Source organism: Agelaius tricolor, unplaced genomic scaffold (genome assembly GCF_023055355.1).
Source record: "Agelaius tricolor isolate 1412-34295 unplaced genomic scaffold, bAgeTri1.0.p SCAF_38, whole genome shotgun sequence".
Classification (NCBI taxonomy): domain Eukaryota; kingdom Metazoa; phylum Chordata; class Aves; order Passeriformes; family Icteridae; genus Agelaius; species Agelaius tricolor.
The window spans coordinates 1,161,310-1,188,744 of record NW_027269298.1 but is presented as its reverse complement, the minus strand read 5'-3'; the positions used below and the strand labels follow the sequence as shown (position 1 = coordinate 1,188,744).

Below are 27,435 nucleotides of genomic sequence, written 5' to 3'. Positions count from 1 at the left end.
TAAAGCAATAAAGCCCGGCTCTCAATGCCGGACCCCGCGCGTGGCTGGGGTTTATTTCTTTCCCCACTTCTCCTCCGATGGACAAACCTCTTTTTTTTTTTCTTTCTTCCCCCCCTGACTGCATTTCACTTGCAGCCCCGTAACAAAGCCGTCACCTCCGCTCCAGGGAGACGAGTTACAATTACCAATTGCCACCACAATTAGTGCTACTTCTTCCAGAAATTAGAAAGGGGAGCGGGAGGCTCGCGTGCGATTGATTGCTATTCATCCTGCTTTACGGTGACCTTGCTCTGGAGACGATGATATTCCTTCAGCCTGGAAACCGGGATTCGAAAAAAAAAAAAAAAATTAATTGTAAATTAACAGTAAGAACACACATTTCCTTTCAATTAATTTAAGCAGAATGAGGGGGCGTGAAGAGCAGGCGTTTGTTAAGGCCCGTACAGTTTAATTATTTTTTTTTTTCCCCCACGAGATAATGTAATTAATCTTAGAGAAGTCGGGGGGACACGGAGCATCGGGGAGAACAAAGCAGTTTAACAGGCAAAGGAAAAATTAAGAGCCCATTATGTAAATGCGGCGTGTTTTACAGCCCTGGAGTTGGGAGGGGTCTGAGAAATAAGTAAAATAACGAGGCTGGCTGTGCTGGGGAAGGCTGCAATTAAACAGGGCTGGTACTGGCGGGGCTGGTGGCACCCCACTGCTCAGGGGGGCTTGCAAAGGGGGCTTGAATCACCCCCAGAGCCTGAGTGGGGATGGGGGAGCCCCGAGGTGCTGGGGAGGGTCCCCCTGGACCCCGCAGACCTGAGGGAGTTGATGTTGATGAAGCCGGTGGCATCAGCAGGCTCGTAGTCCCCTTGCACGTTCATGCTGCAGAGAGAAAGGCACTGTCACTGCCATGGGACCCCCAGGGGAGCCTGGGCTGCCCTTTGGGAAGGGAGAAGGTGTGGGGGACCCCAGAGCAGGCTGCTCTGCCCTGCTGCTGCCCCCTCATCCGCTGTGGGGGGCTCAGGGCAGGGTCCCTGCCAGCCCCTGGGGAAGGGGCACATGGCTCAGCCATGCCCAGGCTGCACAGGCCCTGCCAGAGACACAGCCCCAAAATCCCCTCCTTGGTCCCTCACGTGCATCGTCACCCTCCCACCATCATCATCACCCTTCTACCATCATCACCCTTCCACCACCATCATCACCCTTCCACCATCATCATCACCCTTCCATCAACATCATCACCCTTCCACCACCATCATCACCCTTCCACCACCATCATCACCCTCCCACCACCATCATCACCCTTCCATCATCATCATCACCCTTCCACCATCATCATCAGCCTTCCACCATCATCACTCTTCCACCATCATCATCACCCTTCCACCACCATCATCACCCTTCCACCACCATCATCACCCTTCCACCACCATCATCACCCTTCCACCACCATCATCACCCTTCCACCACCATCATCACCCTTCCACCACCATCATCACCCTTCCACCACCATCATCACCCTTCCACCACCATCATCACCCTTCCACCATCATCAATCACCCATCCACCATCATCATCACCCTTCCACCATCATCATCACCCTTCCACCATCATCATCACCCTTCCACCATCATCACCCTTCCACCATCATCATCACCCTTCCACCATCATTATCACCCTTCCACCATCATTATCACCCTTCCACCATCATCACCCTTCCACCATCATCACCCTTCCACCATCATCACCCTTCCACCACCATCATCACCCTTCCACCACCATCATCACCCTTCCACCATCATCATCACCCATCCACCATCATCATCACCCATCCACCATCATCATCACCCTTCCTCCCCGTGCTCTGGCACTGCCCAGGGATGCTCACCCTGTTCCAGAGCAATCCCGCAGGGATGGCTCTAGAAAAGGGATGGGATTCTGGGCAGGAGACACTGCCCCAGGCACGAACAGGGCTCCAGGCAGGCAGGGACAGCCCCAGGCTGGTGTGGGGGTTTATGGACCTGGCAGTGATTCCTCAGTGCAACACTGAGCACATCCCCTTTCCCAAGGCAGCAGCCACCCACTGAATCCCAGCTCCAACAGTTTCCTACATCCCCAAAACACACGGCTCATTTCCCAGAAACCACAAACCTTAAAGCGGGAAGTGGAGGGAAATAAAGAAGAAAAAAAATAAAAAAAGAGTTTACAACGATTTTACCTCCCCTGACGGGCTACAGAAAAACCTCTGTGCTTTTATTTTTGCTCATTCGAGTGGTTCTGACCTGCTCTATAATTACGTTACTTTCTACCTACTGTGCAGAGGCATTTCCACACAGCTCTGCCTCTCACAGCTTTCTCTCGGGTTCCTGTGACGCCGTCACTCAAAGGCTTTCAAACCAGCGATGTAGAAATCAAAAAGAAAAGGAAAATGGTTGGAGACGCAGGGAGAATAAGTGCCCCTGCTTTTCTCTCCCTCTCTCTTTTTCCTCCGTCACACCCCCCTCCATCCTCCTTTTTTTTCTTCCCTCTTTTTTTTTCCTTTTTTTTTTTTTAATACTTTATTCATTTAATCTCTCCAAGTGAGAGTGCAAAGCATAATGAAGGGTTGGGACGGATTATTAGTAGCTGTTGATTTTGAGGGGGAGGGAAGGGGGGAAAAAAAGCCAGAGAAGAGAAAGAGAGAAGATAATTTGACTCCGACTGATCTAAACTCATTCGGGTGTATTTATGGCTTATAAAGTGTTTAGAGAGATTGAAAGGAGTTGAGGGAGGGCTGAGGGGGGAGCGAGCAAGCGAGAAAACAACACGAAGAGAAAGGGAAAACCAGAAGGGGGAAAAAAAAACAATATTGACTTGAAACATGGCTCATGCTTCAGCTGGATGCTGGGCTGGGCCCATGGTGTCACCTGGGGATGGGATGGGGTGGGGTGGGGTGGGATGGGATGGGAAGGCCACTGTCACCACTCCTGCCCAGCCTGCCCCACTCACCTGACCAGCTCCTCGTTGTAGAGGGACCGTGGGGACTCCCTGCCCAGGATGTAGACGTGGCCCTTGAAGACAGAGAGGCGCACGGTGCCCACCACGGGCTCCTGCGAGCGCCCGATGCACTCCCGCAGGAACTCACACTCAGGGCTGTGCCAGAAGCCTGGGGGACACGAGATGGCATCAGCAAGGGGCCTGGGGAAGGCCAGAGGGGTCTGGGATCCCAGGGCAGCCTAGGGTGGTCCCCAGGCTAAGCCTTACAAGGCAGATCCTGGGAAATTTCCAGGGGAAGGGATGGGATTGCAGGACTGGGTGAGGAAATGAGATGCTGGGACATGCAGGCTGAGCCATGAGGGATGGAGATCTCAGGTGTTTCCCTGGGATTCACACACAGGTTGAGCCATGAGGGATGGAGATCTCAGGGGTTTCCCTTCTCCTTGGCAGCCCTCAGGATGGGAGAAGAGGATGGAACAAACTAGAAATAGGCCATGGGGCCATCCTTGTTCCAGCTCTGCTGGGCAGGGGTGGTCATGCAGATGGAAAGATTTGTTAAGTAGGTATGAAATTGCCACTCAAACACCACCATCTTGGGAAGGCCAGGCAGAGACAGACAGATGGACACAGAAATGATGGGGGGATCAGGTCCCAGCCCCCCAAGAAAGGGATGAGCCTTTCTCCCCTGGGATGGGCAGAGTAGGCGTCTGCCCCAAAAGGTCAACCCCAGCCTGTGGACCATGCTCAGGGGGATGCAGCCCCACAGGAACACCTCACCCCCAGCAGCTCTGGGAAGGGAAACCCCCTCAGCACTGGGGGTGCCAGTGGGGCAGTCACCCCAGGAGTGCCCATTCCCCATCCCAGAGGGATGCAGAGCAGAGTGCTCCCCCAGCTCACACAGCCTGGGCTGGCACTGGGCTGTGCTTTGGGGCACTGGGGTCTCAGCAGCCCCAGGTGTGCTCTCCACCTTCCCAGCCCCCCAAGGTCAGCGAGGCTCAGCGTGTCCCTGCTGCCTCTCATGGGGAAGTTTGACTTGTCCCCACTGTGGTCCCAGCACGAGGAGCTGGTGGCACACAGGGAAGCAGTGCTGGCACCCCAGAAAACCCCATCTAACCCTGACCAGCCTCCTCCTGCCCTGGCTCCAGGGGGGACAGCAGCCCCTGGCAGCCCAAATGCCCCGAGCTGAAGCCCAGGTGAAGAGTGAGTGTTGGGGTGATAGGCAGGCACACTCTGCTCCCCCAAACACATCCTGGGGGAGTGGCTGGGGCACTGCAGGTGCATGGAGGGGCCGTGCCCTGCCTGCCCCCCCCACGCCCCTCCTGTCCCTAGGCAGGGTTATTAGCCAGGGAGTCCTGGGAGACCCGGAATAAAGCCTGGGAGATGTAGAAAGAGATAGGGGTGGAGAAAGAAAGAGCCCATTCACCGCCCTCCAGGCATGCCCCGGTTTTATCTCTCCCATCTCACACCGGTGCCCTCTCACCTTTCCCTTCCCAGCTGGGCTCTGGGGCCGAAGCCATTAAAGAAACAAATAATTTCTTTTGTTGTTTGGCCTCACCAGCCGCTGAGCAGGGCTGTATCCTGCAGCCTCGTCCCCGGGGTCTGTGTGGCCCTGTTCCAAGGCACAGCACCATGGTCCTGCAGCCCCTGAGCACCAAACCCACCTCTCTGAACTGACCCCCTGCCCCTGGGGCACAGTATGGCTGGGGGATTTGGGGACCCCTTCCCTGAAACCAGCACTGCCATGCCAGCAGCAACCCCAGCTCCAGGCAAACACGCTCCTTTTTTTGGTCCCCGCCCTCCAAGTACAACTCTTCAACTGGCAGGATTGATGTAAAAATCCCCGCAAAAATAAACCCCAGACACACTAAAATAATAACCAGCTGCTTAAATCCTGACTCTGACAGCTCCAGGTGGGAGGAAGCATCCCCCCCCTCCCGACCCCCCACTGCAGACACTGGAAGCGATCCCCCTTAATGACCTCCCCACCATCCTGCCCTAATCACGGCGCAGGCAGGGGGACAATGGCATTTCCGCACCTGGAAAGGAGGGAACCGGCTTCAAAGCCGCCCCTCCACAATGGGATCAATAGGAACGGGGGGAAGATAAACACTAATTCTCCTAAAAACGGGGCTGGCTGCAATAATGAGGTGTTAAAGGAAGGTGAGTTTGAAAGGCTGGCCTCGGGGACCCACGGGTGCTTTTTGCACCCTGCTGGGGTTGTTCCTTGGATTTAGGACTGGCTGGCAGGGGAGTTTAGGACCAAACTGGGAATCCCTGGGGATTCAGCAGGAGGAGCCAGGGAAACAGCAGCCTCTGCCTGGCAGAGGTGGGGAGGGAGAATTCAAACCGTGATTTCCTGAGTGGCTTTTTAACCTGGTGGCTGCACAACAAGCCAGTGGTTAGGAATAAACAGACAAACAGGTTTATGCCTGAACTACTAAAAAAAAAAAAAAAAAAAAAGCCAAAAGAAAGGCAGGCCAGGTCAAAGTCTAATAAAAATGGCCAGAGGCAAGAATGGCACTGGAGAATGAATGAGGGCAGGGGCTGTGATCCAAGAGGAAGGTGACAAGGGCTCCCCCAGCCCCTGTCAGGGCCCTAAAATGTGATTTAAGCAGCAAAGGGGCTCGGGCATTAAATGCCATTTGCTGAGGAAGATGCAAGAGTGAATGTCCTTGGAGGGGAAGGTGACAAGCACTGGCACAGAAACTGCAGGGGAGAGAAGCCTGACCCAGTCCTGCTGGATCTGCTGCTGCCCACAGCCTGAGCTCCCAGAATCAGGTAATTTCAGGGTATCTCCCCATTGAAAACCCCACAGGAATCACCCCAGCCCTTGTGGTTAGAGAGCCCTGCAGTGATGGGAGGAGGAGCTGGGAGGCTGAGAAATCAGGGCCTGTGACTGACAAATGTTTGGCCATGGGGCAGGAATCTCCTGCTGTGGGGCCTGCAGGGTGACAGCTCTGAGCACCCAGGTGTGGGCAGAGGGGCTTTGAGCCTGCTCAGGGCATTTTGGGCTAATCCCACTTCCTTCAGCTTAGCACCAGGGCCTGGGTCCGGCTGGATCCATGGAGCAGCCCCCAGGGCAGTGCTGGTTCTCCCCCAGGGGCCAGGACAGGAGCTGCTCCTGTGGCACAGGGCAAACGCTGAGCTGTGACCCCCTAAACTCACCCCACGGTCTGGGGCTGTGGCTGCTGCCCGGGAGGGAGGACACAGGGCTCCCCTGCTGGGTGAGCCACTATCCCCTCGCTCCTCAGGGCTCCCAGCCCTCTCCAGGCAGGGCTGTCCTGTCCCAGAGCAGGAGCCCCAAGCCGCAGTGCCCCTGTGTGGGCTGTGCACCACATAGCACAGCCAGGACCCTCCATCCCTCCAGAGAGAGCCCCCTGTGCCACCCTGCCAGGGCCCAGGGACACTCCAGAGCCCCCCATGCCACCCTGCCAGGGCACAGGGACACTCCAGAGCCCCCCATGCCACGGCACAGGGACACTCCAGAGCCCCCTGTGCCACCCTGCCAGGGTGCAGGGACACTCCAGAGCCCCCTGTGCCACACTGCCAGGGCACAGGGACACTCCAGAGCCCCCTGTGCCACACTGCCAGGGCACAGGGACACTCCAGAACTCCCCATGCCACACTGCCAGGGCCCAGGGACACTCCAGAGCCACCTGTGCCACACTGCCAGGGCACAGGGACACTCCAGAGCCCCCCGTGCCACACTGCCAGGGCACAGGGACAGCTCTCCAGCTCCAAATGCCACGGCAGGTCTTGAATTTTAACGTTTGGGTGCCCCCTATCCCAGATATGGGAGGCAAAGGCAGAGGTGGAAGGGGTTGGAGGTGAGAGGTGGGGAAAGGTGACACGAGAGGGGACAAAAGAGTGGTGAATTACATCCAAAAGTGCTGGTTGGGATGAAGTGGTGGCACTGGGCTGGGAGAGATGCCAGGAGAAATCCTCATGGAATATGGCATTGCCTCCCAAAGGCAGGCACAGAGCTCCCTGGGCAGGAAAGCAGGCACAGTGTGGGGTTTTGCTCAGCCCAAACCCACATTTCTCCCCAGGAGCAGCCTCAAAACCCACACCTCGATTTTGCCACCAATGGGACCTGCAAGCTCCAGCAGCAAGGAGGGAGGATGAGGAGGAAGCTGCTGTGGCAGGACTGGACTGCACCTACCGTTGTACACCAGCTCTGAGAATTTCAGGGAGAGCCCCTGCTTGATTTTCCTCACTTCCCGGTCCATGGTGAAGGCCTCGATATCTAAATGTGCATGGTATAGGATCGTTCCTGCTGGGGTCTCATAGATACCTAGCCATTTTTCCAGGCAGGGGGAAAAGCAGAAAAAGAGAGAGAAACGAATGAGACCAAAACTGTCAGCAAATGACAAAAAATAATGACTTGGCTGACAGAAGGAGCCGTGGTCGAGCGCATTCAGTCTCAGCTCGCTGTAAAATGCATCTGTCATTATATTCATGCTGGGGCCGAGACAGTCCACTCCGCACCTTGCGGAGAAAATTTCTAGATTCCCCTCTTTGAAGAGGCACTCTGACGAGGCTAAATGACAGGGTTTGGGAACCGATCCCCCCACCCATCCGTGCCCAACGGTCTGCAGCTGAAAACCTGTAATTAGCAGAACGAGCGGGGCACAGGCATGGGGAGCGCGGGCCCGCAGTGCCCTCCTCTCCCCGCGGCTGCCGGCAGCCAACGAGGCTGCCTGGGGCTGGCAGGGCAGCTCCTTCGGGCTGGGCAGGGCCCCCAGTCCCTTCCTGCTGCCCCCTCCCCATTGCACAAGGCCTGGGGATGGAGGGTGTTTAATTATTTTGGCGTGCTGCTCCTTTGTTCCAGCCGTTCAAAGCTTGTTTTGTGCGTGGTGTTTAAACGCGAGTGTGGCCAGGCCGTTCTCCCGTCCGTGGAGGTGGAAATATTGTGGGGAAATGCTGAGCTGGTCTGGCAGAGAGTACGTGATGGGAAAGGCTGTGAGCTGTCCACAGCCAGGGCTGCTCCACCAGCACGTCCCTGTCCCCTGCCTGCCCACAGCAATGGTCCCTTCCCAGTGCTGGGCATCTGCTGTGGTGCAGTCATGGGAATGGCAAAGGGCACAAAGTCCCCACTGAAGGGGATGTGTCCCCAAGCAGCCCCAGCCCCAAGAGAGGCTGAGGGGAGCCCACAGAGCCCCTCAGAGCTTCACCAGGCTCTGCTCTCTCAGTGCCACAGACACAACAGGAGCCACAAGGGCAGCAGCCCAAGGCTCTTCCATTACACCTCAGCCCAAGTAGTGCCCATGATTTCAGCATCCTACAGGACACAGTCTGGCTGTCCCAAAGGAGAGCAACCCCTCCTCTCCAGCCACCCCAGTGATGGTGCAGCCCAGTCCCTGGGGCAGCTCAGGTGCTCACCAAACATCCACTCCCTCAGGATGTGGGAGCAGACAGCCAAGTTAACACCAAACCCCAGCTGTCCCCATGGGCACAGCAGTGACACAGGGGCACAGGGAGCTGCTCCAGCCCCTTACTGTGGAGCTGAGCCCACCACTAACACAATTAATACAATTATAATTAACATTCCCTCTCCTTCCCCTTAGGGGCTGTTAAAGCCAGTTTGGGCTGAAGGTTTGGGTACAGGCCTTGACCCCCACCTCCTGCCACTCTGGGGTGCTGGGAGACAGGCCCAGAGCGTGTCAGCTGGGGCAGAGGGGAGGGCAGCTGACAGCCACTCTCCAGCCTCTGCCGAGGAGACAAGAGACACCTTCAAAGTGACACTCGCACAATCTCCAAGTGTCTATTTTCCTCTCCCCATGTTTACAGGAAAAAGACAGAGGTGTCAGCACTGCAGCCCAACGATGCTTCAATCACCCCATAATTACTGCTAAGGAAGGGGGGACGGGAGCAGGGGGGACAGGGAGGGAGGCAGCGAAGGAGACAGCTGCCGCTACTTAAAATTTTCTAATTTGTAACCTCGGCTGTCACTTCGCCTCCATCGGAGCAATTCTGCTGTGCTGAGTGCAGGCTGTCACTCCCGACGTCATCCCCGGGACAGGAAGGGATGTGCTGCCTTCCTGAGGGGAAGGGCAGGGGGATGCTGTGCCCACGGGAAAACGCTGCCCAAATTTCCACCCCTGGTCCGGGGCTGAGGCTGAGCCATCAGGCCCACTTTGGCCTTTTCGTTGCAGGGAAAGGGTTTTCCACTTTCCTCCTCCATCAGCTCAGCGCATCCAGAGGAGGAAAAAGGAGGGAGCCAAGGGGAGGAAAAGCCCCAGCCGCCGGCAGCGCTCGGCTTTTGGCAGCGGCCGTCCCCCTCCTTCCCTCTTCCTCCCCACTGATTTCATTTACCTCACTTAATTAGCCCCCCTTCGGAGTTAAAAAGGTAATTTGATAATGAGGGTGTGAGCGGGAGGCAGAGGCAGGGCCGTGACCCCCGGCCCAGCCGTGCCCCCGACCCTGGCACCCTGTAATTAGCCACCCTCCTGCCACTAAAACAAATAGGGCAAACCCGAGTTAATTGGGCTTGAAAGGCTGCGAGTGGTTCCGTGCCCCCTCGCCCATTAGGCCTTAACGAAGTCCAATTAGGAGCTTAGTAAAAATCAATGCAAATGAATTTTTCCTCTTCTCTGACTTCCTGGCACTGGGAGATGAGGATGAGGAGGCACCTTCGCTGCCACCTCCACCACAGGGAAGGGTCTGGCCATGCTGCTGCCCGTGCCTCAGTTTCCCCTGCAGAACCCCAAATCTGCAGGGCAGCCTCACACTGCTGGGGTTTAAAGGATTGCCTCCTCCAGGCCCAGCTCCCATCTCCTGCACCACTGATCCTAAATCCATTTGGAGTCCCAAATGCACTCGGGTCACACCCTGAGCTCCAAACCCCTGGAGGAGAGCAGGTGCCCACAGCCCCCTCCTGCTCTGACCCGCTCCCATCCCACTCTCCCTCTCTCTCCTGCAGAGCACTTTTCTGGGAGGTTTCTCTCAATCCCAAAAAGCCAACCAGGGGCAGGATCCCGCTCAAAGCAAGGGGGATAGCCTTCCCCAAGGTCTCATCCCCACGGGTCTCCTCCCTGCAGGTCCCCTGGCTCAGGAACGCGGCAGCGATCGCTCGGCGGTGTCACACAGCAGACAGACGTGACAGTTAAATGGGGTTTGGAGGAATTATTAAATGCTGGAAGGGTCACCAGAGCGTGTCAGTGGCTCTTAAAAAAAATAAAGCAGTTTTTGACAAATTACTCAGCATCCTGAATGCAAATGCACAGGCTGGCATGTGCGGGTTGGGGTTGGTTTTTTTTTTACTTCCTTCCTTTGGTTTCAATTTGATTATTTAAACTCAGATCAAATGATTTGGGGTTTTGTTTCTTGCTCTGCGGTGGGGAGGAACACTGCAGGTTTAGTCTGACCAAAATATTTGCTGTTGTCCTGCACAGAGGGCAAGTTTAAAGAAAGGAAGCATCTAATTAAGTATTAACAAGATTTAAAACAAAAGAGCTGGAGCAAGGAGTTGGGAAATGATGCTGAACCACCTCCTTACTTAGTTTTGCACTGGGGAGTTTGCTGCCTCCAGAGGCTTCCAATGAAATTTATCCCAATGGAAGATCAATATTAGGAGACTCAAAAATGCGTGGAAAAATCAAATATTTGCTTTTTTAAAAAAAATCAAAACAGTAATTTGCATCAACTTCCTGTGGTTTGTACAGGTATTGGAGAGTCTGGCACCACCCAGGACCTTCCATGAGCATATCCCCACACAAGCCCAGAGCCTGGTGTGTTTGCTGTGGGGCCAGGTCTCACCTGAGGGCACTGGAACCGCTGGGCTGGTGCCAGCAGTGGCAGCGAGTGGGAAACTGCTCTCATTAAAGAGCAACAAGGAGTCCCTGTCACGGGAAAATCTCTGCCAAAAGCTGATGGGGAGGGAAAGGCTGTGGGCTGCTGGTGTGGCCTGAACCAGAGCACCCCAGCATTACTGAGCACCCACCATGGTTTTCCCATTTCTTTGTCTTTTCAGGGCAGCGCTCTCACCTCTGGACTTCATCCCAACGAAGCGATTCTCCACGATGTCGATGCGCCCAACCCCGTGCTTGCCCCTGTGAGGAGAAGGGAGGTTGCAGCAGTCCCAGCCCCACAGGTGGGTCAGAGGGGTGGACAATGGGGAAAAACCCCAAATAACAGCAGGTCAGCCTCTGGGCAGCACTGCTGACCAGCAGCAGGGACCCCAGATATGGCAGGTGACAAGGAAATGGGTTTTTTTCTCCATCACTTGTCACTGGAGCTACCAGTACTGCAGGCAGCTGTGGCACTTAGGCCACTGAGCAAGGAGGCAGGACATGGCACAGCTGTATTCCCAAAGTACTTTTGAAACCACTTATTAACCATTTGAAAAGCCAACAAAGTGGAGAAGTTCATTCCCATTCACCACCAGGAGGATAAAGGCTGAGGCACAGAGGACTGGGTGGCGCTTAGGAGGGGTGTGTGCCCTTGTGGGTGCCCTCATGGGTGCTGCTTTATTTTTGGGCTAACTCCTGAGTATGGTTCTGTGCCAGCAGCAGCTGAAAATGGGCATAGGGTGGCACATGGAAAGAAAACCCCCAAGAAGCTGCTGCTGTGGAGATGGGAATAGAAAAGGGCAATGAACCTGGCCAGCAGGTCTCCATTCCTTCAAAAAGTCAACTCTCCACACAAAAAGGACACTGAGCCCTGTCAGGGAGACAGGGCAAGGCAAGATGTGAGAGCAGGGCATCCAGGACTGAGCTAGTAAAGGGTGCCCTGCAGTGGGCAGGGCAGCTGGGCACACAGGGAGCCCAAAGAATGCTCAGAGGGCTTTTTAATCCTCCTCACACCCAGTGAGCAAAACCCTGAGGTGTTTATACCCTTGTGCTCCTGGCCTTGGTGCCCAGCTCTGCCCGCTGGCATTTATGGCACAAGCGGCACCATCGCATCGCTGACCACCATCCCCGGGCTCACCAGGACGTGAGCATCCTGCTCCCACCCCGCTGGGTGCCCTGGGGACGCTGCCCCTGTCCCCTCTGCTGGCCGGACAGGGTGGCACTCACGCGATGTCGTTCAGGTACACAAAGAGCTCCAGCGCCGAGGAACGAGTGGCTCCGTCCCCAGTGTTGGTGACCTTCACTGGGACACCTGCAGAGGCGGGGAGAGAGGATGGGCAGGATCAGCCGGTGTCAGGATCCCCCCGGAACATCACCCCGTGGGCGTTAAATAGATGTGACAGATATGAACTCTAAATAACTTCTTAAAAAGGCATATCCAAGCTGGTGCGAGGGGGAGGCGAGGGGAGGGGGACCCACCTCGGGAGAGGAGCGAAATAAATAAATAAAAAAGGCCATAAAAACGTCACACCCCCCCCCCTCCTTTTTCCTCTCTCTCCACCCTCTCTTTTTTTTTTAGGGCCTGTGAAATTGCAACCAGGCCCTTAACTAATTGAATTTCACGCTCCGCAATTGTCTTACGGCGCTGCACCTTCTGTCCCACCAGCCCTTGCTGGGGAGGGGGGACAGAGTGACAAATGTGTGTCCCCCCCTCCTCCCCTCGGCGGCACGGGGGGTGTCTGGGGGGGACCCCCACCCCGGGCTGCTCGCACACGCACGCACACGCACCCCGCCGCGGGGCGCTCCCCGCCAGCAATTCATTATTGCACCTTTTCTTTCTTTCCCCCCCCACCCTTAATTTTTTGTTCTTTTTTTTTTAATTTTTTTTTTTTTTTTTATTATTATTTTAAGGGCACCGGGCAGGAGCAAAGCAGAGCGGGGTGGTGGTGGTGGTGGTGATGGTGATGGGGGGGGGGATGCTGAATAGAAAGAGGCATTTTTCTTTAGCGGTGTGAAATGAGCAATAAATGTATTAGGAAGCTGACAAGGGGGCTGCGGAGCCCACAAAGAAAAGCGGTGCGGAGTTGGAGGCTAATCCCCCCTCCATCTGCCTTCCTCATTACCATTTAACGCACTATCAGTTGCCAATCAGCCTCAATGCCTCCCTTTCTAGTCTTTATTATATAGGCGCCCGCAAGAGCCCTGGCTAGTGATGGGGGCTGTCAGCTCCCCCCCAGCGCCCCCCCCTTAAACCCCCTATTTTCCAGGGGTTTATAAACTCAGTTGTAAATTGCTATTAAATGTAAACTCGCGGCAATAATGAATCTTAAGCTGCTTCTCGGCGTGGGCCCCCCCAGCCCGCGCCCTCCCCTCGCCCCGGCTCTTTCTCTCCTCATCCTCCACCGGGATATTGGCCGGGGTCCGCTCGGCGAAGAGCCGACAACGTCGGGGCTGTTGTTGCTGAAAGCTGCTTAGCCTTTGAAATAGTTAATAATTAGATTAAAACTTCAAATAAATTAACTAGGGGCTGAATGGGCTGCCGGGAGGGGGGCTGCTCCTTGCAGGGGGATGGTTATAATGGGGCTGGCGGTGGGGAGGGGGCGTCCCCTCCCAGCAGGGTCTCCCCCCCAGCCTGTGCTGGGCTCACCACTGCTGCCAGCTGGGTGGTGGCACGGGGATGGCAGGGGTGGAGATGCTGCTCAGTGTCCCCTGCTCTGGGGCTGTGTGTCCTCAGGGATGCAGTGGAGCATCCCTGTCTCCTTCATGATGGCATCACCAGCCAGATCTTGCTGAGCAGCTCCCCAGCTGTTACCTGGCCAGCATCACCTGCATGCCCTCAGAGCCACCTGCAGGAGAGGGGATCCTGTGCCCACTGTGCCCTGATGGCAGGAGAGGGAGCTCAGATCCTTTTCCTCTCTCAGGGGGGTCTCAGAAAGCCCCTGGGATCTGAGCAGACCCTCAAAGATCCCTGGTGTGCTGCTGCACCATGCTCAGCCCCAGCGTCAGAATCAGGGCCCACCCATCTGCCCCCACTCTGGGGGTGCTCCCAGCTGCCAAGAACCCCAGTCCCAGCTGGGAAGTGGAGCCTGGGGGCCCAGGGACAAGGGCCTGGCAGCAAGGAGGCTCTTACCCCGCTCAAACTCGATCTCCAGCACGTCTGGAGTGTCAGGAGACTTGGCTGGATCACAGGTCTTGGTGTAGAGCCCGGGAGGAGCCTGGTTCTGCAGGAGAGGGAGAGAACAGGGACAGTCAGTGGCACTGCCATGGGCAACACCGCTGGCAGCCCCAGCCCAGAGTGCATCCCCCTCCAGGAGTGCATCCCACAGCCCAAAACACTTCCCCATCCTAGGGGGGCATCCTCCATACCAAAGCACATCCTCCATCCCAAATCACATCCCCCATGCCAGGGGTGCATCCCCCATCCCAAAACTCATCTCCCATTCCAGGGGTGCATCCCCCATCCCAAAGCACATCCCCCATCCCAAAGCTCAGGACCAGCACGGCACAGCACCGGCGCTTACCGGGGGCCCCGGGAACAAAGGGGTTGGCAGAATCAGCCAATTTTTCCCCTCAACTTGATCTCATCTTTTCCTCCACCGCCCCCACAGCTGGAGGCGGGCTGGCTGAGGAGAAGCAAGTCAGGCAGGCAAAAGCGGGGCGCCGGAGCGGGCGGGCGGGCCCCGCACGGCCCCGCACCGCGGCCGGGCTCATTCGGCACCGACCGAAAACGCTGATGAGGAAGCCTGACCCCAGCAGGTGCTCCCGGCACACCGGCTCTTTCATGGTGTCCCCGGGGTTAATACACACGGGGGAAAATAGAGCGGCAAAGCAAAAACCCATTTCAGAGCACATCAACCTTTATGTATATATATCTATTTTTTTTCTCTCTGAGATTTATAGGGAAGAGGCGTCTTATCTCCATCAGAGCCAGGCCAGCAGAGGCTCGGGTGCCGATGGTGAATTGCTGCAATTGAAGTGCGTGCCAGAACGGGGGTGGGGGCCAGGAAATGTAATATAAAAAAGCTTTCCGTCCCGGAGAACAAATGCTTTGCAATTTCACATGGCCCCTCAGCACTCACCCATGATGCGACTGCACAGGCTGACCCCAAAATACTTTCAGATCTGTGTTTGTAAACTCCTGCCTCCAGAGGGACTCCCCACGCAGCCACAGCTCCGGGAGGTGGAGGAGGAATGGAGGCGCAGAGCAGCCAGGGCACTGCAGCACCATGGAGAGTTAAGCGGCCTTTTAAAGGTGGCAAACTGGCATTTCCCCACCAAACCCAGCTGGACAGAGCTGGAGCTCTGGGTATCTCTGGGCAGGGAGGCCCTGCCTGCACTCACCCACCCAATGCCTGGTCCACGCTCTCCCTGCTCCTCTTTCCCTTTTTAAACCATGATTCTGCTCACTTAATCAAATCATGGAATAGTTTGGGATGGAAGGGACCTTTAAATGTCCCTTTACCTCCCTTCTCTTGCATTCTAGCAAGGAAAAAAATGATAAGGTATAAAGCAAGTTAGGAAAAAAGCCCCATAATAATCCATCCAAAAGTGATTGCTTAAAAAAAAAATTAAGCTTTTTAAATGGAAAAGTAATTTCTCTACAGAAGAAGTTTTCATCTAAAATTTTTCCAGACTAGCAACAAGAATTTTAGTGAAAACTTCAATTTATTTTCGTCCAAATGTATTTATATTTGCTGATCCACTGCCAGCACCTGAGGGAACCCCACACAGCTGCAAGGGAACCCCATCCCACCCTCCACACTGGGGGGGGACCCCGTGCCTCACCCCAAACCTCGGGGTGCACATCCCAACACCAATCCTGGCAATACAGACACGGCTACCCAAGCACCCACTGCAGCAAACCCCTCCTCAGTTCCCATTTAATGTCATTTTTGTCCCTTTCCCTCGTTTTAAGGGACAGGCACTGGCAGGCAGGCGCATCTCCCCCGTGCCCCCACGCACAGATTACACGGGCTGTGGATTTCAATTTTACATCGTCTGGCCTTTCCTAGCCCTGATCACACTTATTAACTAGATGAACCTGTGAGAGATGATGAAAAACTTTGAGTTCAAAAGGAAAAGGTTGAAGGGGGTGGGAGAAAAAAGACCGGAAAGTATTAAAAACTCTTTACTAAACATTGGAAGTCAAAGTCAGGTAGTTTCCAATTTTCCGAGCCAACTATGAAAACCCCTATTAAATAAAATAACTAAATAGAAATAAAAGTGACATTTGGCTTGCATTCCATCATTACGGTGTGAGTCTGTCCTCTTTTTATTCTCTCTCCTAAAAGCACAGTTCAAATGACAAATAGTTTGTTGCAGTGTATCAATGCCTTCTATTTATCCCTCCCCGCAGGGGGGCTAGTCCTGCAATGTCATCTTTAAAGGGAAGAGAGGAAAAAAAAGGGGGGCAAGAAAAAGGGGAAAAAAAGGGAAGAGTGTGTGGAAAGTGAGAGAGGGAGGGGGGAAGAAAGAAGCAAGAAAAACGGGGCAAGAAGAGAAGAAATTGGAAGCAAATGGTCCATGAAGTAAACCGTGATGCAGAGCTATCGATGCCGCAAATGGTTTATTCATCCGGCTGATATTGTTGTGCCCGGGACTGAATGAACTCTTTCAGAGTGCCATATGAAGTTAAAGCAAGTAAATTTCTATCTTTCTCCACATTAGCTGCCTCATTGCCCTTCAATCGGGCCTCACAGAGGCAGAAAATAGCTCAACCATCTGCTTTCAAATCCCTGCGTTTGGCAGGCCCCGGGGGTTTGGGGAGGGGAGCCCGCCGTGCCTGGCACCCCGGATCCTGCCAGGGCCACCTTGTGCCCAGCACCGCTTCCCGGGCCGGGCAGGGGACAGCGGTGACAGGGACAGCAGCGACAGCAGTGACACCGCGCTCCGGGGAGCCACCCCTGCACTGTCACAGGGTGAGGTGCCCGAGCCGGGGATGCTCCGGATGGGGTCAGGGCACGGCTCAGCCCCGTTTGGGAAGGGAACGGGCTTGGCAGAGCCTGGGGAGAGGCGCTGGGTGCGGCGGCTGGCTCGGGACGGGCGCGGGTCAGGCCCGTGCCACCTTCGGCTGAAGCCGTGAGCGCCCGTCCCGCTGCCAACCACCGTCCCCGAGGAGGAGACCCCACAGGAGCCCGGCTCTGACCCACAGACACCCCTCGGGAGGGCACCAGAGGAGGAGCAGGGCCCCCTCTCCACCTTCACCTTCCTCTTCCTCCCTCCCCGCCGCAGGCACGCGTCAGCCCCGCTGCGGGAGCGGCTGCGGGCACGGAGCTCCAGCGGCTCCGCTCCCTCTGCGCCCGCCTTCCCCTCCTCTCCGGGGCTGTCTAATTAGGCCTGATGGATAGTTTAAATAGATAGTTTAAATAGATCGTTTAAATAGCGGCCGGGCCGGGGACCCGCCGGAGCGTGAACGGCGCAGGCAGCGCCATCAGCACCGCGGGCACGGCTCGCACGGCCGGAGATGTGGCGCTGTCACCGGCAGCGGTCCCTGCTGGTACCCAGAGCTGGTGGCCCCCATGGGTGCCCACAGGGCCTCCAACACCACCACCCACCCAACGGGAGGTTTTACCCCGCACCTCCATGGAGAGCGGGGCTGGCAAAGCGAGGAGGGCTGGGGAGGCTCACCCCGAACCTCTGCCACCCACCACCAACACCGCGTCTAACTGCGCCTTTAACGCTGCCCCGCCACTCTGTCCCCTCCGGTGTCACCCTGGTCCCTGTCCCTGTTCAAGCTGGCCATGAACGCGCCGGGGGCGGCGGCGGAGCCTCCCCGCACACACGGGCGTGAAATTTCCAATTAGGCTGCAAATACACGAGACGCCCCCGGCCCCGTGGCTGCCGTGATCGATTACCTTGGGGTTCTCCAGGATCCCGGCTTCGTAGCTGCAGCAGGCAGGGAAGGAGAGAGAGGTCACTGCAGCACCTGCAACTTTGCAACCCCAAAACCCACCGGGATGAGACCCCCGCTCCCACCCACCCCGTGAGGATGGACATAAGTACACGTTAAGGATTTCCAGAGCACTTTAGCAGCAACCCTAAGAGGAGAGGCAGGCTTAGGAGAGTCCAGGAGATGAATGCTGCCACGTGGAATGTGGGTAACTAGATAGAGAGGGAGGATTGGAGGATTTGGTGTGGTCAGCATGTGGTGGGGCAGCCTGGAACAATGGATGTGCAAAGGGCTGCTCTGGACACGTAGGTTGGAGGGGACTGGGGCTCCAGATCTCAGGTCTTCACCTCATGGGAGCTCCTCACCTGATGTGCATTAGGTTCTCATCCATGCTCCAGGGTGTCTGAGGTGTCACAGGCACTGGGATCCCATGTTTCTGCCAAGAAAGGGAGAGTGGGGGTAAGCCAGCCTGCAGGGAAAGCCAGCCCTCATCGATGCTGGTTCCCTGCAGGACCAGCCCCAAAGGCACAACCCATGGCACCAGCAGGGCAGCACAGAGCGAGGTGCACTCCAATGTCCCTGAGCAACATCAGCTGCCACCACAAGGGCCACCTCAACAGGGACGTCAGGGACACTGTGTGGCTGGGTGGGGGGAGAATGGCCATCCCAGCCCTGCCACACGCTGAGGAGGGGCCCCAGGACACCCCGTGAACCCCAGAGATGGGGACACCAGCACAGATGTCTGCTTTTCCCAGATCCAGGGCCAGGATGGTGCCATAATGCTCTCAGGTATGTGGTGGGATTGTTGGGATGTTCTTTGCAGGGCCAGGAGCTGAATTTGATGACCCTGTGGGTCCCTTGCAACTCAAAATGTTCCATGGTTCTGTGATTCCCCCAGCCAGGCTTCTCAGCAAGGAGAGGTGACACTGGAGTCCCCAAACCCACAGGGAGCTCTAGAGCCTCCAGAGGACAAATGCTGTGTCACGAGGGGACAGCAGCACATCCTCAGAGCCTCGTGCAAACCCGTGGGGCAGCAGACACAGCCCAGGCAGGCTCAGTGCCCAGGGACGTGTGGCCCCACAGCACTGCCTGGCCAGCGGGACTGCAGCACCAAGCCCAGCTCCCTAACAAGGTCACCAGCCTGCCATTTATCCACTGACACTTCAATGGGGGAAATTGCCTGTGAAAACGAGGTGAATACGTGGGGGAATTAGCGGGAGAGGTGACACAGCTCTGAAACTGGAGCCGGTGGGGATGTCACCCACCCTGCAGGGACACTGAGTCACAGTGTGGGGTGGCCATGGCAAGACGGGGATGGGGACAGCAGCTCCCACTGAGCCTTGATGTGTCTGTACAGCCTGGGCAGCCCTGGCATTGCAGTGTCACCACAGCAGGGACCCAGTGAAGGGCTCAGCTGGGCACAGAGGAGCAGGAGCTGAGGGGACATTTCTTGTTTGCCAGGAACAGGGGAAGGAAATGCTCGTGGTTGTTGCATCACAGCCCTCAAACCATCACCTGAGGAGGGAACAAGTTCTGAGATCTCCTCATGCTGTAGAGGGACTGACTCAGCCCTGCTCCTGGGGGGACATAGCCTCAGGCTCATGGGTTCTGATTTGCTGGTTCCTCACCATAATTCCAGCATAGGACCTGCTGAGACCCCTCCATTATCCAATCTAGACCTTCTCTGGCACAGCTTAAGGCCATTTCCTCTTGCCCTATCTTGTATTTGTGAGAAGAGACCCAGCACTGGCACAGCCACCTCACGTGGGGTGTACAAATCCATCTTCCAGACCTGCACACCAGTGATCTTGAGCTGACTTTGTGCCCTCTGCCAGCCCTCTCCTGGCAGCTGGGGAAGCCAGAGCTCCCCAACCCATTTCAAGTCCAGACCCAATATCCACAGAGCCTAGGCAACCTTTGCAGGAGCCAAAGGTGCCAGCACCAAAGAGGGATTTTGTTCTCAGCTTCACTGGCTCTGCCTGTGGCCAGGCTATTCCTGGGGCAGCACCCAGGAGAGTTTGGCTGCTCTCATTAAGGTGTGTGAGAACGAAGCAGCCCCTGCACAGATTTGCTACCAGAGCAGGGCTGGGTTCAGCCCCTGGGCAGCAAATCCATGGAGAGAGCTGTGCCACAGTGAAACAGAGCCTCACTTTCCCTGGCACCAATGGAGCCCCAAAAATCATCATTTTCCAATTCCCCCAGCGCCAAGGTGATCACGTGCATGTGCTCAAAGGACCTGGCCACGCATCTCCCTCTCCTCAGGATGAAAAAGAAGGGAAACCACCTTTTTTTTTTTTGTTACAGATAACCAAAGACTGAAAAGTACTTAAACCCTCACCCACAACCTTTTGCTCATGGAATGGGGCCCCAACCCATTTCATTTCCCTTCCTCCCCCTTCCCAAACAAACAAAACAATCCCCACAACCAAACAAAACCCCCAACCCCAAAACACATGTTCCATTTTCCATATAATAAAACCATGGTGCTCTTAATAACTCCCCTATTTGACAATTTGTTTGGCAACATATGGAAAGCTCTCGTAAACTCTCCCCTTCATAATACAGCAGCAGATGGCAAACACAATCCTCAACACACCACGCTCTCCTGGCAGCCCTAATGGGCTCAGAGGGCTCCTCACCCCACGCCACATCCCTCAGCTCCACACCTCTCCTTCCCTGAGATTACCCAGGCAGCTCCAGTGGCAGCTATTTAAAAACCTGAAGCAATTTTCTGGTTTATGCACAGAGCTGACTTTTCCCTTTTGATTGATTGAGCTGAGTTGTCAAGCATTTCCATGAAGTCGCTAAAAAAGAAAGGTACCCTGGTGGGCACATAAAAACCTGATGCAAAACTTCTAATATGTTTTATTGTAACTTGTACTTCAAAAAGGAAGGGACAACAAAGGGGAATGTATTTGCTTTGTCTGTTACACAAGTCAGGGAGCTGGGACCCGTTTCCTTGCAAAGAGGGTTACAATTAATAGCCAGGTAATTATGGGGCTTTTAGAAAGGAAGGAGAAAAAGAAATAGAGGAAAGGGGGGTGGGGGGAACTCTGACCAGGAGGCTCCTGAGTGGTGCTGCAGGGATGTAGTGCAGGGTGTGCTGCTGTCACCTGCCAAGCCTGGTGAGCATCCTGTGGTGGCCCTGAGCATCCCATGGTCACTCCAAGAATCCCACGGCTACCCTGAGCTTTCACAGCCACTCTGAGCACCTTTTGCTGCCCTGGGCATCTTGTGGCTACCCCACACCAGCTCCTACCTTGGCATAATCCATCAGCTCACGGCGTCCAGGAAAGCGCTGGTAAAACTCAGGCAGCCTCCACGGTGCAACAACCTGGCAGGAGAGCAGGAGATGAGAATCCCCCTGCCCTCTTGGAGCCCCTGGGAGCCAAGAGCCACAGGGTGTTGCTCCCCCAGCTGAAATTTAATCTCCCAGCACAAGGTGGGAGTAAACCAAACCCCGACCCTAACCAGGCACTGGATGCAGAGGGAAACAGGCAGCATCGATTAGCCAGCAGCTGCCTTGGTACTGTCTCCTTCCTCTGTGGCCTCGTGGTGTTTGGGGTAAAAATAGGTCAATTAAGGATCATTACAGCCCCCTGAAATGCCAAAACGTCGCTGTGTGCAGCTGGTGGCTTGTTAAAGTGAGGCAGGGCCGTTTGCACGGGTGTTAAAACAGAATTCCCAGCAGCTGCAGAGGGCCAGGAGCCCGGCAGTGGGGAGGCAGGGGATGGGTTTGGGTGCCTTACCTTGATCTTGGGACACAGGGCATAGCAGCTGAGCTCAAAGCGAACCTGGTCATTGCCCTGAAACAGGAAAGGAGGTGCTGAAGGGTCACCCCAGCCCAGGGTGTGACACACACACACACACACACTCACACTCAGCCTCTGAGGAGCTGCTTGGCTCCAGCCACAGCTGCCCCTTGGGCACAGAGGGTAAGGATCCTCTGCCCTGATCATTCCTGGTCCATCTCCACGGCTGGTTGGAACCCCAAGCCACCTTTCCTATAGCTCCTGATGTGTGTTCAAACCAGATTTGGGTATTTTTCCCCCCAAAGACATCAAAGGACAAAGAAGGAAGAGGGCAAGGTGGGGGTTAGACCACAGTGAGCAGAGGGATGCAGAAACTCATCATTAAACAGCTCCAAACCTCCCTTTACCTTAATTGTCCCTTGCTGATTAGATCCCACTAATGAGTCCAGGTAGCTGGGAAGGGGCAAGGAGCAGCAGGAAGGCTGGGAATTACGAGCACTTCCAAGGGAATAGCACTCACTGAAACCTATTTTCCACCCTCGCCACGGGGTGTAAGGAGCCCCACTTCCCTGCCGTGGGCCTGGAGGATACATTTACACCGGGCTGGGCATTCCCCGAGGACTATTACACACATCCAGCAGAGCACTCATCTCCCTCCCGGGCCCGGGCCTGTCCATCTGCTCGGCTGCGGGATCCGCACCCCAGATGGTCCCATTTAAGGCCCCGCAGCTGGGTCGAGTTACCGGCAGTCAGTTCGTCCGTCCCTGCCCGTGCCCGCGGCTTAATGGCTTGGGGAGAGCAGCCACCGAGGGTGGCCCTGCCAGCAGGGAGGGCTGGTGGCACCTGGGGGCAGAGGGGACACCGTGGCGTTGGGGGTGCGCTGCTCCAGGGCACCTCTGAGCCGGAGCTTTCAAGCAAAACTCACTGGAGACGGACAGGATGGACAGAAAGGGGTGCAGGGACCCGACTGCAGCAGGACAGACAGTAATTCTGGTCATGTGTCCCCCCAGCTGCCCCTCTGCCCCTCTCCTGGCTGCTGGCAAACCCTTCGGCAATCTCCTGGCTACATTTAACATCCCCTTTCTAGCAGGGTCCCCGCCGTGGGGACCCCCAAACCCATTGCGATCCCCCGGGGACCCCAAAGACCTCACCTTAGCCCCAGGCACGGGCTGTGGGAGGAGGAGAAGGAGGCACCGGCAGGTCCTGGGTTCACCCGCTGAGCCCTCACCTGCCCCAGGTGTCCCCACCCCGGCCGGGGCAGCGGCTGGAGGTGTCGGGGGTGACCCACGGCCACGTCCCGCAGGTCCCACGGCCCCGAGGGGGATTCCCCCTCTCCAGGAACGGGCTGGCCACGAGCATCCCTTTGCCACGGTCTCTGGCTGCCTCTAGCGGCAAAGTGTCCTCCCTGCGGCCAGCGGGGACAGCGGGGACGGGGACAGGAACAGCCGGGACGGGGATAGGAACGGGGACAGGGACAGGAACGGGGATAGACACCGGCACAGCCGGGATAGGGACAGGAGCGGGGACAGGGACAGGAACAACGGGGATAGGGACAGGAACGGGGATAGGGACAGGAATGGGGACAGGAACCGGGAGAGCCAGAACTGGGGACAGGGACCGGGACAGAGACTGGGACAATCGCACCAATTCCAGGATGCCCCTGACCATGCCGGCTTGTGCTGGCTCAGTCTCAGCCGGCTCCTGGCCCGGGCAGCCTCAGCATTTTGACATTCTTGCCAGACACAGAGTGCTCAGCTGTGACTCCAGCCTTCCCAACAGCGAGACGGAACCGAAATTGGGCACAGAAATCCCAGAAGAGAGGAGGAAGTGTTGAAACACGTTGGAGTTTTGCACAGTCCCCCCCAAACACCCTGTGCAGCCCTCCGGGCACCCCTGCTTGCCCCGCAGACTGAGCAGCTCCCCCACCCGAGCACCTGGAGCCATCCGTGCCCGTGTGCCCCCCGCTCACCTTGCCCGTGGCCCCGTGGGCGATGTAGGGCGCTCGCTCCTGCTGGGCGATGCCCACCAGCCCTCGGGCGATGCAGGGCCGTGCCAGGGCCGTGCCCAGCAGGTACCGATCCTCGTAGAGCGCGTTGGCCTGCACTGCCGGCCAGATGAAGCTCTCCACGAACTCCCTGCTGACGTCCTCGATGTAAACCTGCCAGCAGAGGGACCCTGATGGAAGGGCTGCTGCAGGGGAAACCCGCTCTGCAGTTTTAGGAACAGTGCAGCAAAAATCTCTTTGCCTCTCTTTTCCTAAATGGCACTAAAAGGCTTTGGGGCAAATTCTCTGCAGAAGGATTTCTCATTGGCACAATTCCCTCCCTGGGGTGTGCGAGAGCCCAGGGTTCACCCCCGTGGTGGGGAGCAAGGGCAGGGACACTGTGTTACCTTCTTGGCCCCCAGTGCCAGTGCTTTCTTTCGTGCCGCCTCAAAATCTTCCTTCTGCCCGATATTGGCCTGAAAAGCAATAAAAAAAAGAGACTCGGACTTTGTGGTCTTGAAACAAGACTATAAAACCCAGAGCAAGCCCAGTTTGGCACAAGGCATCACGTGTGGCATGACAGAGTCTGTGGTGGCTGTGCCTGAGTGAACCCAGGATGGGCAGGAGGGGAGTTCCACCCCCTGAGCTGGGTATCTCAGGGCCATGCCCCCCTCTGCCGAGCCCCTTGGCTCTGCCCTGCGTCCCTGCCTTCATTAGCAGAGGGTCATTAGCTGGCAGGACAGGCTGTGCCACACAGGGCTGGCAGCAGAGCAGCAATGAGCTGGGCCATGGTTAACCATTGCTAGCAGGGTCCCACCCACAGCACACACACACAGCTGGACCCCCATTGCTCACCCAAGCCCCCCCAGCCCAATGGCCCAGCATCCCCTGCCCCCCCAGCCCCTGGGGACAGCCCAGAGCTCACCAGGTAGGCGATGACATCGTAGCCCTGCTCCTTCAGCCACACCAGGATGCAGGAGGTGTCGAGCCCCCCGCTGTAGGCCAGGACCACTGTGCCCTTGGACTGAGCCATGGTGCTGACAAAGCAAAGGAAAAGGGGGTCATGAAGCCCCTGCCCTTACTGCAGCCATCAGCTGAAGCAAGAGCCCTCCCAGGCTGCAGGGAGCCAGGGCAGGGCTGGGGGCAAGAGGAAAAGCCACAGCACTGTGACCATGGCCAGGTTGTGGCTCTCAGCCAGGGAGGACACCCTGCCTGTGCCCCAACCTCTGCACCCTGAGGTGGCTGGACAACGGAGGAGCCTTCCCAGCCAGGAGGGTGGTTTTGCTCTTCCCTTTTCTCCGTGCTGGCAGCCCCAGCACGGCCTGCCCCACGCTCTGCACGTGCCCTGCAGTGCTGGGGAGGAAGGGCTCAGGCACTGAGGCAGAGGCACAGCTCAGTGCCCTGCTCTGGCACAGCCCAGCACGTCCTGCCCGTCTGCAGAGCTGCCTCAGGCTCAGCCCCCGTGCCCATCAGGACAGCAATGGCTGCAGGGCTGGGGGGCTTGGCAGCATCCCCTAGAGCCCGGCCCAGCCCCAAGTCTAATTAATGCTTACAGAGCATTTATTCTAATTGTGCTGCGGTGTTTTCCGCCAGCACCAAACTCCTACGTGGGGATTCAGCACCTTTCACCCGCCAGCCAAGGATACCGAGGACTTCAGCCAACAACGGGAGACAGTGAAGGGTGCAGCAGGCTGGATCTCAGGCGAGGGTTGGGGCTCCTGGGCAGGAAGGGGCTCAGGACTGTCCCTGCAGTCCCCAGGCCAGGCTGTGAATCCCAGGGCCCCACGAGGAGGCGATGCCAGCTGACCCTTGGCCGGGGGAGGCGGACGCGGCGCCGGCCAAGCCCTGTCCCGAGCCACTTTCGCAGCGCTGCCGCTGCCAGGTCAGCACAATCCTGCTCCTGCAAGCTGCTCCGGGCCGTGCCTGCCGCTCGGGGCCGGCGCACCCAGCAGCTCTCCCAGGGATGGATGGGGTTACACCGGGGTGTGCTGCAGAGCCAGCATCCCGCGGGGCGAGGCTCGGAGCCAGCCACAGGCAGCTCTGCGCTGCTCCTGCCGGGTTCTCGCCGAGGAACAGAGCTCTGGCAGCCCCGGACCCTTCCCCACGGCTCCCCGAGCCTGCCCGTGCCCGTCGGGCTGTGCCACGCAGGCAGCAGCCGGTGCCCAGGCTTGTGCAAGCAGCGTTTCCCCGTGGCTGTGCCAAGGTGGGTCCCTGCCCAGCGAGCTCCAGCCGTCCCCTCCTCACCGGGGCATTTACAGGAAAGCAATCTCAGTTCCCAAAACGGCCCAGCCCAACCCTGACGCTGCTCCTGCGGCTCCTTTAGAGACAACTTCCCTCCTTTAGTGCCAAACTCATGCCCGCTGCGGCCACCAGCATCGCTGTGGTGGTTGCCAGCCTGAGTAAGCAGCTCCGAGAGCAGGCACACTCGCTCCACCAGTGGCCCAGCAGGGCGATAGGGAAATGCCTCCAACTTGTGCCTGCTCAGACCCGTCCCAGTGTCGCAATGCCCGAGGGGCCTGGGGGCACTTTGTCCTGGAGACGCATCCTGCATCCCAGAGACGGGGCGGGAGCAGCAGCGCTCCCAGCTCGGGAAACGCGGCTGGTGCCAAACCCTCCTGCCCAGGAAGGGAGAGCCCCGAAGTTTCGGCGGCAATAAATCAGAGCAAACAAAGCTCGGTGAAGGGGAACGCGGCGGGACTTTCTCAGCCCTTGTTGTTATTCCGTAGCGATTTCCGTGTGAGTTGGGGCAGGGATTTTGCTGCTGGAGAGGCTGGGGCTGCCCTGCGCCAAAGGAACACGGCGCTTTCGGTTTTAAAACCAAGAAAGAAACGGAAGGAGGGAGGAGAATAAAAAGGCTGAAACTTTGGTGAAGAGAGGAGCTGTCTTTGCCAGCCGGGTTGCTGCCTGAGGGCTGGGATGGAGCCGGCAGGAGAGGCTGGAACAGGGACAGCTTTTCCAGCAGCAGAGGCGTGTGCTCAGTGCTGCTGGGGTTTTCTTCAGCATCACTCCTCCACCTCGTGGAGGTCCCATCCTGCCCCCCAAAATCCCCAGAGCACAGAGGGCATGAGGAGGTACCAGCTGAGGTCTCAGTTCCCCTCCCTGAGGTGGCCAAGGGGACCCTCAAGGAAATGGGACTCACTTGGAAGCTCCCTGCTCATCCCAAGATGAGCTGGGAAGGGTTTGACTGCAGTCTGCACCGTGCTGGGAAGGGGCTGGCACCCCCCTGCCCTGCTCCACGGCCAGGGACACCCGTGGGTGGGTGGAAATGGGACAGACGGGATGAGGGGACAGACGGGATGAGGGGACATCCCCCACGGCAAAGCCCCCCCTTTCCCCCCGTGCCGTGCCCACACTCACTCACTCCCGGTGTCCGGCTGCCCTCGGTGCTCTGGGCCGGTGCCTGGAGCATCCTCCCCCTCCTGCTGCTCCTTTGTACCGGGCTCAGGCGGGCGGAGCCGCCGCAGGACAGGCCCTCCTTGGGCACCGTCCCGGGAGAGGCCCTGAGCTCTTCCTGTCCCGCAGAGCGGGGGGAGAAGCTGCCCCCGGGCAGGGATGGAACCAGCCCCAAGCCCTGCAGGGCTGCTCTGGGCGCTGCCACAGCTCTCCCCCCACTCCTGACCTCCTCAGCAACTTCCAGAGAGCACCCACGGGTGTCACCCCCGCCGGGAGGCTCCACGGAGCCACCTGCCCCCAAGGAGTGGGAAAATGGGGGCAGAGATGGTGCCCTGCAGCACCTGACTTTCCTCCCCGGACAGCAAGGTTGGGTTTATTTGAACCTCCATCAGGAGGCAATGCAGGAGCCAGGGTGGGCAGGAGGGGACAGGGCAGAGGGCTGTCCAGGGGGCCAAACTCACCTTTCCCCCCCTGCATACCCCCAGAGCACCCCAGACCCACAGCAGGCCTGGCTTTGGAGGACAGGAAAGCTCCATCCCAAAGGACAGAGATTTTTAGGGGAATCTCAGACAGGTGCAGCAAGAGCCAGATCCAGTGACAGGATCTGACCATGGAAGGTGCAGAGCCACCATCAGCCTCTACGGCCCAGCCCTGGTGGCTGTG

The 27,435-nt window shown here is 57.3% G+C and overlaps 1 protein-coding gene across 4 annotated transcripts; it reads right to left on the bottom strand.

Moving 5' to 3' along the window:
* On the bottom strand, positions 1-26,865 carry ASS1 (argininosuccinate synthase 1). 4 transcript variants are annotated; one of them, XM_071454096.1, is made up of 15 exons: positions 26,737-26,865; positions 24,305-24,416; positions 23,787-23,855; positions 23,365-23,553; positions 21,393-21,449; positions 20,903-20,977; positions 18,009-18,079; positions 17,609-17,639; positions 13,885-13,975; positions 11,982-12,066; positions 10,951-11,015; positions 7,127-7,258; positions 2,977-3,133; positions 805-870; positions 1-315 (listed from the first exon to the last, which is right to left on the bottom strand). In XM_071454096.1, the coding sequence occupies exons 2-15, from the start codon at positions 24,410-24,412 to the stop codon at positions 261-263; spliced, it is 1,251 nt and encodes a 416-aa protein (XP_071310197.1). In that variant the 5' UTR covers positions 24,413-24,416; positions 26,737-26,865; the 3' UTR covers positions 1-260. The 4 variants fall into 4 exon arrangements, with proteins under 4 accessions (XP_071310197.1, XP_071310196.1, XP_071310199.1 ...); XM_071454095.1 differs by having other exon boundaries at positions 26,733-26,855; XM_071454098.1 differs by having other exon boundaries at positions 26,741-26,794.
* Positions 26,866-27,435: the final 570 nt, after the last annotated feature.

What these genes read in the sequence shown, in the direction of transcription:
- ASS1 (XM_071454095.1), bottom strand. Translation starts at nt 26,788, where the DNA reads ATGCTCCAGGCACCGGCCCAGAGCACCGAGGGCAGCCGGACACCGGGA. An exon ending in CCCACGGGGCCACGGGCAAG is followed by an intron (nt 21,450 to 23,364) that starts GTGAGCGGGGGG and finishes TTCCTGTTTCAG; the next exon opens with GGCAATGACCAGGTTCGCTT. An exon ending in GGATCCTGGAGAACCCCAAG is followed by an intron (nt 13,976 to 17,608) that starts GTAATCGATCAC and finishes CCTCTCCTGCAG; the next exon opens with AACCAGGCTCCTCCCGGGCT.